At 35.7% G+C, this 12,279-nt stretch overlaps 1 protein-coding gene across 6 annotated transcripts in view; it reads left to right on the forward strand.

Annotated features, from left to right (window-relative positions):
- The window catches only part of SCAPER (S-phase cyclin A associated protein in the ER), a 439,517-nt gene that overhangs the window by 226,984 nt on the left and 200,254 nt on the right, over window positions 1–12,279 (forward strand). For all 6 annotated transcript variants that reach the window (XM_045541852.1, XM_045541833.1, XM_045541866.1 and 3 more), the window contains one exon: window positions 2,132–2,258. In XM_045541852.1, the coding sequence (XP_045397808.1) occupies window positions 2,132–2,258 (127 nt within the window). The remainder of the gene's footprint in view (window positions 1–2,131; window positions 2,259–12,279) is intronic.

Consider the following 12,279-nt stretch of genomic DNA (forward strand, 5'->3'; position numbering starts at 1 on the left):
GGGAAGGAAGGAAGGAATGAAGAATATTTGCAAAGACACTGATGCAGGAAGAACAGAGGGACTGAGATCTGGAAAGGCTTCATGTATACAGAGCCGGTGTGGCCAGATCAGCTGTACTTGGGAGGAGTGGTCCTTCCTCGATTGTAATAAGAGAAACAATGGAGAGGATGGGTGAACTGCAGGTAGACTTGTAGATTTTGTGGCAGAAAGTGTAGGGTTTTTTTGTTCCCGTAGCTTCCATGTTCTCCATGAAATATAAAATCTTCTTATGAAAGCAAGAGAGAAAAAGGAAAGGGTGGAATTTTGAAGAGAGTGGGGAATATATGAAGGAAATCTTTTGGAGAGTGAGAGAATGAGCAGACTAGATAGATTTAGTAAGATCTTGAATCAATAGTCATACAGTCTTTTTCTTGGTATGACTTTTTCTTGGGTTCAGGAATGGAAAAGCTTGGCAGTTGTTTTCATTAATCTGGCTAAATAAATTAATGAATGCAAGGCACTGAGAATGGTATCTCACTCATAATAAGAGCTAAACAAACATTATTACCACTGCTGGGGTTTGTCTAATAGGAGTAACACACAGAAAACAACAGAGAGAGAATGTATTATAGGATGTTTGCAAGAAAATGACTATACTGATGTCCTGTGGAATCTAATATAGATAAAAATGAAAGTAAGACAACAGGTGGATGTTATATAGGGGGAAAATGGAGAGATCTGGTGAGTAGCTATAGGTGCATGCTCATGCAAATAAGGGGACAGGAGAGAAGGATTGCTCAGAAAGTGATGTGTAAAGGCCGGGTGCGGTGGCTCACGCCTGTAATCCTAGCACTCTGGGAGGCCAAGGCGGGTGGATCGCTCAAGGTCAGGAGTTCGAGAGCAGCCTGAGCAAGAGCGAGACCCCGTCTCTACTAAAAAAATAGAAAGAAATTATCTGGCCAACTAAAATATATATAGAAAAAATTAGCTGGGCATGGTGGCACATGCCTGTAGTCCCAACTACCTGGGAGGCTGTTGGGAGCCAGCTTAGCCTTATGCAAAACGCCATCTTATACAAAGCGCCATCTTAAGCTTACATACTTCTTCTTCCTCCCTCTTGCACAAAGAAAGCGCACGCAAAGCCTGTGACACCCCTCCCATTCCCTCGTCTCATATCACACCACCACCCTTCCTCCTATCAGCAGCTGCCACGAGTCCTTATTCCTACCCTCCCCCCGCTACAGTGCATATAAGCAGCCACCCAGCAATAAAATTTTGGGGCTTGATCAGAATCTTGTCTTGCCCCCATTTTGTGTGTCTCTTGTCTCTTTTCTTTCACCAGCAGCAGCAGGTAGTCCTCCTCGCACCCCTGCGTTGTATGCCCCGCTGGTTGGGACAGGAGGCTGAGGCAGGAGGATCGCTGAAGCCCAGGAGTTTGAGGTTGCTGTGAGCTAGGCTGAAGCCATGGCACTCACTCTAGCCCAGGCAACAAAGCGAGACTCTGTCTCAAAAAAAAAAAAAAAGAAAGTGATGTGCATGAAACTGAAGTAATGGCTACAGAGAAGTATTACACACAGTCCTCTAACTGAAGAACCTTACAGTCTAGCCAATAGATGCCATTTCTTGGTGGATATCAAATAAGTGCTCTATTGTCTAATGACATCGGCACTGGAAGGCAATCCCCAAACTGTCTGTAAACTAGAACACAGGGAGTTCAACATTCTGAGAGTTTACAATGCTTGTAATATCCAAGCCTACCTTGAAGATTTAAATCAAAATGTGAGAACCTGTTCAGATTCTTGTACTTGTTTTCTCTGCCATCATCCTCTCACCTTCTCCCTATCTCCAATTCTTTTCTAATTTAAGGGTCACACAGAAACTGATGGTACCAGTTGCTCTGGCAAATCCTGTGGATGGGTCATGCTGTCCCCTAGTTCTATTTTGTGCCATGAGGAGTAGATTGGTGGTAGTGAACATGAAGTATAATAATACCAGCCTTGGGAGTTGTCTGTTTTTAATCTTTCCTCAGGTGCTCTATGAAGCATCTTTATATACTATACTGAAAGTAACTTGTGTTTCAGAATGTTTAGGAAAATGAAATATTATAGTCTAACTTATTAATGTCATTCTATCCTTTCATTTCGAACTAAAGGCTTCAGCGATTAACCAAAGATCTTCTAAAACAACTACAAGTACAAGACAGTGGCTCATGGGCAAACAATAAGGTTTCTGCTTTAGATCGGACTCTAGGTGAGATCGCTAGAATATTGGAAAAAGAGGTATGTAATTAATCTCTGACTTTTGAACCTTAATCTTTGTGGCCCTTTCTCACTATGACAAAACTAAGACTATAAACCAGAATTTCAGTATATGCTTTTCTTTGTTTTCAAAAGCCAGTCAACAATGGATGGATGTTTTTTTTTACTTTTGTTCCTTTGTTTTCAGTTGTTTAATGAAAACTATTTTCAGTTTTTTTAATTGAAGTCCTCTTTAGGTCATGGTTTTCTCAGTCATGTTTTTCCCCACACAAACGAAATTCTTTAATCAGGAATCACAATAATAAAGATATATGATTTTATGGCAGAATATTTAAAACTTTCAATTAAATAGCTTATAAATCACAACCAGATTTCTACAAAACACCGATTTCGCTGTCCAAGAGATGTGGCAGTTTTCTTTAATGACTTAGAGCCATTAAATGTCTCAATTACAGTTAAAAATCCTTAATGATTTTAAAAGTATTTATTATTCACAATAGAAAAATCTTACATAAACAAGAAATAAAACTCCCTGTAAAATCAACTATTAACATTTTATTGTAATTTCTTCTAATCCTTTTACTGTACATTTTTTGTATTATTTTTTCTGGCTAATTCTACCATAAATATTTCTCATGTCTTTAAAAATTCTTTGTAACTGAATTAACTTATAATTTACATAATTTATAACAATTCAGTAGTTTCTAATTTTCTATTTAAGGTAATGGCCATTTTGTTTATTAGCTGCATTTTTTGTTTTTTGTTTTCTGGTTTTAAAATTTATTATGTAAAAATATTTGATTTATTCAAAAGAATATGGTAATAAAAGTAGTATAAATACAATGAACAGCTGTGAACTCACCACCCAATGTAAGAGTTAGACTGTTGCCAGTGCATTTATGGTTCTCAGGGAGATCCTTTCTTACCCCATCCCTGCCCCCTCTGAGGTGAATGCATTGCAGAATTAAAGGTATATCATTTCTTTGTTTTTTAAAAAAGGCTTTATTGCTTTATCACATAAATGTATTGTTAAATAGTTATTTAGTTTTGCTTATTTTTGACCTTTATAAAATATTATACCATAGACTTCTGCTATTTTTTTCAGTCAAAATAATGGTTGTGAATTTTATTTAACCTTATAGAGCTATTTTTCATTCCTTTTCTCTATTGTATAATTAGTACTAAACATATTACAATTTTTTTATCCATTTCCTGACAGTGGACTTTTCAGGGTATGTGTGTGGGGGGCGGGGTGAGAGAGACAGAAAGAGAGAGTATGTGAGCATATCCACAAACTTTCTTGTATCACAGTAAATGAACAAGAATTTCTTTAAAGCAGGGAGTCTCAGACTTTAGTCTGTGTCTAAGTCGCCTAAACACAGATTGCTGGGCCCCACCCTGAATTTCTGATTAGGTTTAGGGTGGGTCCCAAGAATTTTTATTTTCAGCAAGTTCCCAAGTGATGCCCTTTCTGCTGGTCCAAGGACCGTATTTTGAGAATCACTGCTGTAGTCTAGGACATATGCCTCGCGCATAGAATGGCTAGGTTCTCAGGCAGATGAATGGCCAGCTTTACAAGGTAGTGCTCGGCTACATTTTGGCATCAGACAGTACAGTCCTCTGTAGGAATCAAGAGCCGCATATGCAGTGTGTCACCGTGGCAGAGTTCTAAGGAGTCAGTTCTCCTGTATAACACATCCCTTTCAAGTGTCAGAGATTTAGAAACTTGTAGTTTTCAGATATTTGTCAGATGGAGTATTTAGAGGTTTGACGTGCCTTGGAAAAAGATCTCTAATCTTTATCAAAATTAGTATATGCTGATTATTTTTATAAAGTATAGAGGGCACTTATACTTTGAATTAAAAGGCAATTGCTTAAGGATACCACTATGCACACCATATGTCATTAATACTGTTTTAGATTGAAGTAATCACAGAATTGTTGAGGAAAAAGTAGAATGATCTATATAAGAAGGGTATTCAGTATGAAAATCTAAGTTAAGTTATTTCATTCACAAAGGGACAATTTACTGGACTACCACTGATTCCTTATAATTTCAGGGAGAAAAATGTTGTCTGGCTCCCAGTCTAAATGGTCTGTGTCAGGAACCTTGCTGTAAAGCTGTCCTCAGAGTATACACTGCAGGACCACCTAAGAGTTTAAACTTACCTACAATAAGATCTTTTTTGCCACTTTTATAACTAAAATCCTTTTTACCTAGCCAAAACACACTCATTTTATGAAGACTTCTATAGAGTCATACTGACATTTCAGTGTAATTCAGCTGATGATATTTATGATTTCAGTCTAGGAATTACAAATAACCATTGCTTTTTGTTTGGAAAACTGCCTGGAGTAACAAAATCATTAGAGCCAAAGCCAAGTACCCAGTGAAGGATTTGAAGACAGCCTAGAAGTGACAAGGGTGGGACTAGTGGAACTTGGGCAAGCACTCACGGAGGAATGGTGACAGATGAGTCTTGAGGTCTTTATTAACATAATTTAGACCTTAAAACACTGATGCTTTTTCTTATTGCTTTGACGCAATTTTTCCTTAGATAATTTTTCTAAAGTTCTGAGAACTACTTTAGAGCTAACAGGTTACAGTTATGCCGTACAGAAATGCTCTTGTAATGGAAGACATCAGGAAACTGAGGAGACCTAGGTTTTGTACTTACCGTGTATCTTGGGTACCTTCCGGCTTTTTAGGTTCTCTGATTCCATTCAGAAATAAAAAGTTTGTAAGCTTCGTTGCATATGTTATGCTTTATAAAATCTTTAGCCACTTCTGTTTACAGACATGTCTTGACCTAGAGTACTTGCACCAACTCTCCCAACAAAAACATCTGAAAATGCTGGGGGTGGGGTGAGGAAAGTAATTTTCTTAAAAGCCTCCAAGAGCTAAGAAGAAATTATACAATTACCAGGCCAAAGGAAAAAAAGCCAGAATTTAGGAAGTTGTACTTATAACTGAATTTTCCCAAAAGTATTTGCCAGACTGGCAAACGTGTGTTACGATTTGCAAGGTTCATGGAGTAAAGGGACAAAAGTAAAATCCTAAGGGATGCCTAGGGTATGAGGTCTAATAGGAGATTTTCCTGATTTCCCTTCCATAAAGATAAGACCACAACATCCTATTCCCTCACATAACCATGAACCCTCTCATCCCACCCCCAGAACTATGAAGAAAGAATCTTGGCACGGTGGAATCCAGCCCTGGCATAGATTTACAGCTCAAATTCACATCATCTGTATTATTTCAAATGATGAATTGAGTTTACAATGGTCTCAGGTTGATTAGTGGTGTCCTTAGGAACCTGGCATAAGGGAATGCAAATACTCATTGGAAAAAACCACCTTCATCCTAAGGCCTCAGATGATTTCTGTTAAATAATTTCACAAGGACATGTAGCCATAGTCAAAAAAAAAAAAAAAAAAAGCACAAAAGTAAATAAGTCATGGTGAATAAGAACAAGCAGAAACTAAAACTGCAAGGCTTTGTAATTACTAGTCACAGATTATAAAACTATGCTTGCTTTCTTTAAAAGTAAAAGGCAAGCTTGAAAATATCTACAGGAATGGACTTAGGAGTAGAGATGAGGAGGTACCTCAGACCTGTCCTCCCACTGTTGACAGCAAAACTTGAAACATAAAACTGGAACGGAATTGTTAGCAAAGTAGTGAATAATTACTGAGCCAAGATCTAGGAATTTGTCATTTTGGTCTGAATACCATTGATGATACAAAAGAGGTAGATGAGAAGCAAAGCAGTACTTTTGACATTGTTGGAGAACTGGTGAGCAAAAATATTTCCCTCTAGGACTATCAACCACAGGGGCTATGGCAAAAGAAACTCATATTTTGGTTTGAAATCTTTAAGGACTGTACAAGGAGAGAGGGTTACAGGAAGTACACCAGTCATTGCACAGATAGCAACTCAGAGTCAAATCATCTGGGTAGCTGGGAAAATCTAAGTCACTGTAAAAAGATTAAAATGTTCTTGAATTGCTAGTACTCTAGGTGCCTAACAAAAGCAAATAGAAAATTTACTCTGGAAAAAGACAATAGCAACCGAAGTCTCAAAGTATTTCAACAAAATAATTTTCAAATGCAATGTTTGCCACAGTAAGGTAATTAGGCATACAAAGGGCAAGACTACATGAGTAAAAACAGACCTACAGAGGCTCCAGAAGTACGCTTCCCATGTTCAAGGGTATAAGTATTATTTTTTAAAAGGCATGTAGCACATTTGAGAGAAAATAGAAATTTGAGAACTGAATATTTTAATAATCAAAATTAAGAAAACTATAGATGAGGAAACAGCAGAATAAACCAGCTAAAGAGAGAATCACCAGAGAGACACACAGGACATTAGAAACCAAGAAGGGGGAAGGGTAGAAGGGGAGGCATGGGATAAAAACGTACCTGTTGGGTACAATGAATACTATTCTGGCGACAGACATGCCAAAAGCCCTGACTTAAACATTATACAAGGTATCCATGTAACAAAAACATTTGTACCCCATTAATATTTTTGAAAGAAAAAAAGAGAATCAGTGTACTGGAAGATACGTCATAAGAAAGAATCCAGATGGAGCATAGAGAGAAAAAGATATTGAAAATACAGAAAGGAATGTAAAAGGTATATAACATGTAGTGAAAATGTCTAACTTATGTGTAATTAGAGAGCCCAGAGGAGAGAAGAGAATGGGACAGAAATGGTATTTGAAGTGATTATCACGTAGAAGTTTTCAAAACTTGTAAATCAGTCCACAAATTTAAGAAATCCAATGAAGCCCAAGCAGTGTAAATAAAAAAATATATACATCTACAAACATCATAGTGGAACTAAAGAAAATCAAATTATAAGCCAGTCTCATTTATGAACTTGGATTCAGAATCCCTAAACAAAATTTTAGCAAACTAAATCCTGCAATATGTAATAAGATTAATATATCTTGACAAAGTTGGACTTATCCAAGATATTCAAATTTGGTTTAACATTAAAGAGTCATGTCTGTCATATCTGAATAAAAGAAAAAATGTGATCATCTAAAAGGTACAGCAAAAGCATTTGGTAAGTTTAGCATTAATTAATGATAAAGATTCATTGTAAACCAGGAATAGAATGAAATTTCCTTAATCTGACAAATTGAACCCACAAAAAAGAAAAAGTATTGCAAAATCATACTTACTGGTGAAATGTTGAAAACTTTCCCTTTGGAATTGGGAACAAAAGGAGAATGCCTGTTGTCATACTTCTGCTTAAAATTGAGATTCTAACTAGTGGTAAAAAATAAATAAAAGCAATAAGATTTTGAGAGAAAAAGTGAAATAGTCATTATTAGCAAATGATTTAAATTAATGTAGAAAACTCAAAATAATTTACCAATAAATATTAGAACTAATAAGTAAGTTTAACAAGGCGACTTGATAAAACGACACCATATGAAATCAATTATATTTATAATAGCAAATTATTAAATATCTAGGAATAAATCTATCATGTTTATGGACTGGAATACTCACTAAAGTATATTTTTCTTTTCTCTCCAAACTTATTTGTAGAGTCAGTGAAATCCCAATTAAAATTCTAACACTGTATTTTGTGGAAGTTGAAATGAAGTTTCTAAAATTAAAATATGGAATTTCATGGAATTTCAAAGAATAATGGCTAAAACACTGTAGAAAAAGAGTAATATGGGAGGATTTGCTCTACCAGGTATCAAAACTTTTAATAAAGCCATAGTAATTAAGATAATGTGCAGTTGGAACAAAGATGGAGAAAGAAAATAGTGGAACGTAATTGAATTTATAAACAGCCCCATTCATCTATATCTGTAGATATATCTGTATCTATATCTATCTATATTTATGTCTAGATATAGGCTTGATCCATGACATATGAGGCACTATTTATGCATATGTGAGAAAAGGAGGCACCACAAAGCATTATGGGAAAGTATATTTTATTTAGCAAATGATGCTATAAGTATTGAATATCCTTGTTTTTAAAAAATGAAACTTGACCTCTATTTCACATCATAAAAAATTAATTTCAGATGAGACTAAATATCAAAAGAAAAACTAAAATTTTAAGAGATAATATAGACTATTCTCTTCTTGACCTTGGGGTTTTGCCTGAATGAGAAAAGGACATAAAAGACATTAGCAATAAAGGGAAAGTTGATAAATTTGGCTACATTAAAAATAGGAACTTTTGTTCATCAGAAGACACCAGGAAAAGAGTAAACAGACAAGCAACAAAGGGGAGAATATTTTTATATGTATAATCAACAAAGAAGTGGCATCCAGAGTATGTAAGAAATTTCTTCAAATTAGTGAGGGAAAAACACAAACTCAGTAGAAAAATGGTCAAGAGATAGGCCTTCCAAAAAAGAAATCCAAATAGCTAATAAATAAATGTGAAGGTATTTAATAATACCTCTTTAATAACCAGGATAATTCAACCTCTTTAATAATCAGGATAATTCAGATTAAAAACTTGTGACAGTGTGATTCAGCTATCAAAATGACAAAAATTAAAAAGACTGAAAACAGCAAATATTGGCAAAGATCTAGAGCCATAGGAATGCCCATATACTGTAATAACATGAGTTGGTTCTACCACGTAGAAAACTGCTATTATCAACTAAAGTTGCAGACACGCATATCATGTTTCACTTCTAGGTATATACCCTATAGAAAACAATGCATATATGCACCAAGAGACATGCATACAGATGTTCAGTAGCAACATTTGTATACATTTATAATCACCAAATATGGAAAATAGCCCAAGTATCCATCAACAGCTGGATATACAAATTGTGGTATGCTCATATAATGGAATATTATTTAACAGTGAAAATGAATGAACCACAGCTGTGGGTAACAACATGGGTGGATCTCACAAACAGTGCTTAGTGAGAGAAACAAATCACCAAAAAATATATATATACTATTACAATTCCACTTACATAAAGTTCAAGAAAAGAAAAAAGTACCTATATTGTTTTGAAATGTAAACATAGGTGATAAAACTAAAGAAAATACAGAAAGTTTTTCTCTCAAAAATTAGGGTAGTGATTACTCAGAGAGGGGGGCGGGATGGGTGATCAGGAAGAGTCACCTAGCTGGCTTCTTGACTGCTTCTACTCTTTTTCTTGACTGGATAGTGGTTACACAATATTCAAATTATATATATAATTATTCTTTAAATTGTACTTACACATTTTCCAATTTTTCTGAATTTTCTGTATATTTATGTTTCATAATAAAATTACTTTTAAAAAATCAAGGTAAAATAAATTTTTCCAAGCAAAAGATCCTGTTGTTGCAGAAATGTTTAATTATTTCAAATAAGAGTTTCTAATACATTCTTGGATGTGCAAAGGCATTTTCCTTATTCTGACCATTGTGTTAAATTTGGTCCAAGTGAGCGCGTGATTTGTATTTGCATTGACTTTTCTCATTACCCTGTGATGATGAACATTACATTTAAGTTTGGATAGTAACAGCATCCCAGAAGCTTTCTGTGGTTTATCAGTAACATGAGACATTTGTATGCTGTTAATATAAGTAAACAGTTTAAGCAGATGGATTGGACATGGAGTTTGTCCAGTTGCCTTTCCTGTCTTTATAGAATCCTGCCAAATTTAAATAGAGATTCAGCTGTGACTCTCTTGAACCTGAATAAGCAAACCACATTGCTGGCAGCATTCATGATTTGAGCTGATTGAGAGTTGTCAAATTACAGTTTACTTTGTAATACCCATAGCAAACCCCACCATGCTTTGATGTTTTCAAAATTCATCTTGTAAAATTCCACCAAGATACCTACGGAAGGTAGAAAAATAGAAACTCCTTCCAGCCTTTTTTCCTCTTTTGCCAACTGTTGTAGCTATTTAACACATACCTAGGCTGAGAGAGAATAAATCACTAATCCTTAATAGCTTTTTCAACCTAATTTTATTCAGAAAATTGTGTTCAGGTCCTGCTAGGCACTGCTTATCCTCCAAACCCCATGGTTTTGTTTTTGTTTGGTTTTGCTTCCCTTATTTTCAGCTGGAATTCTTCAGCTGAGAGGAACTGGAAAGCATTCAATACTAGGAATCTCTTCTTTTGATCCCCTCGCTATGTTCTCAGCTTATGTGGTTGTTTCCTTATAGCAGCTGATAAATAACCTAATATAGCTTGTACGAGACACCTATGCTTTGTCAGAAGGGGACAGGTATATCATTTAGCCCACAGTTAAATAAAAATGTTTCTCAGACCTTCAGCTAGCTTGCCTTAGGAGACTAGTATAAGGAAAAATGGAGTTAATTGTTATCTCAAGAATCTGACAGACATTTAATTTGTATATGGTTTTTATTTTTTTAAAAGAAACAATGAAAAGAAAGGAAGTGATGGGGAGAGGAAAATTTGTTAAATAGTTTTCCAAAGAAATTGTACTAATTTGCATTCCTGTCAGCAGTAAAGCTCCTGTTGCTTCCTTCCTTTCCAGAACATGATATTATGAGACTTTTTAGTTTTTGCTAATCTTGTGGGTATGTAGAGATATCTTGCTGTAGTTTTAATGTGCATTTCTCTATTAGCAGATAGATTTGGGCATCTTTTCATATTTACTGGCCATTTGAATTTCTTCTTTTGTGACATGCCTGTTCAAATCTTTTGCACAGTTTTCTACTGATTTGTAGGAATTCTCTTTACATTCTGGATACCAGTTCTAGATTGTTCAGATGTATTAAAAATATCTACTCCTCGGCCAGGCACAGTGGCTCACACCTGTAATCCTAGCACTTTGAGAGGCCCAGATGGGAGGACCCCTTGAGGTCAGTAGTTCAAGACCAGCCTGGGAAGTGTAGCAATACCCTATCTCTACAAAAAATAGAAAAATTAACTGGGTGTGCTGGCATGCACCTGTAGCCCCAGCTAGTTGGGAGGCTGAGGCAGGAGAATGGCTTGAGCCCAGGAGTTTGAGGTTGCTGTGAGCTATGATGATGCCACTGCACTCTAGCCCGAGCAACAGAGCGAGACTCTGTCTCAAAAAAAAAAAAAATATCTCCTATTTTTTAGCTTTTTACTCTCTGGTTCTTTTGATGAACAGAAGTTCTTAATTTTAGCATGTCATATTTATCAATCTTGTCCTTTATGGTTGATAGTTTTTGTTCTTCTTTTAAAATATTGTACCTCCTCAATGTCAAGAAGATCTTTTCCTATATTCTTCAGGTTTTATGGTTTTTCTTTACTTTTAGTCTATTGTCCATCTGGAATTAATTTTTCTTTTTAATGTGAGGCAGAGATTTCATTTCTTCTTTTTCCCCATCTAGAGGTTTAATTTTTTTTGAACATCATTTATTGAAAAGACCAGTTTTCCTCACTGTTTTCCAGTGTCTCCTCTATCATAAATCAAAGGTTTGTAAAACATAGGTTTGTCCTAGTTTCTCTTTTCTTTCCATTTGTACTGTTTTCATTTCCTTTAGCCTATACTTACACACTTTTTATTTTCTAAGTGTTATAACTTTATACTAAGTCCTAACCACCTCTAGTTTATTCTCTCCAGTTGTCCCTAATATACTCTTAAAACAATCCATTTAATTTTTTTTAATTCTTAATTTTCCATGTCTAGAAAGGCTGTTTGTTCTTTTTTTAGTCTGCTATAGCAGTGGTCCCCAACCTTTTTGGCACCAGGGACCGGTTTAATGGAAGACAGTTTTTCCACAGACAGGGTTGGGGGGATGGTTTTGGGATGATTCAAGCACATTACCTTTATTGTGCAATCAAATCTCTGCTAATGATAATCTGTATTTGCAGCCACTCCATCACCACCTCAGTTCCACCTCAGATCATCAGGCATTAGATTCTCATAAGGAGCATGCAACCTAGATCCCTCGCATGTGCGGTTTACAGTAGGATTCATGCTCCTATGAGAATCTAATGTTACTGTTGATCTGACAGGCAACAGAGCTCAGGCGGTGATGCCAGTGATAAGGAGCGGCTGTAAATACAGATGAAGCTTCATTTGCCTGCTGCTCACCTC

Source organism: Lemur catta, chromosome 1 (genome assembly GCF_020740605.2).
Source record: "Lemur catta isolate mLemCat1 chromosome 1, mLemCat1.pri, whole genome shotgun sequence".
NCBI lineage: Eukaryota > Metazoa > Chordata > Mammalia > Primates > Lemuridae > Lemur > Lemur catta.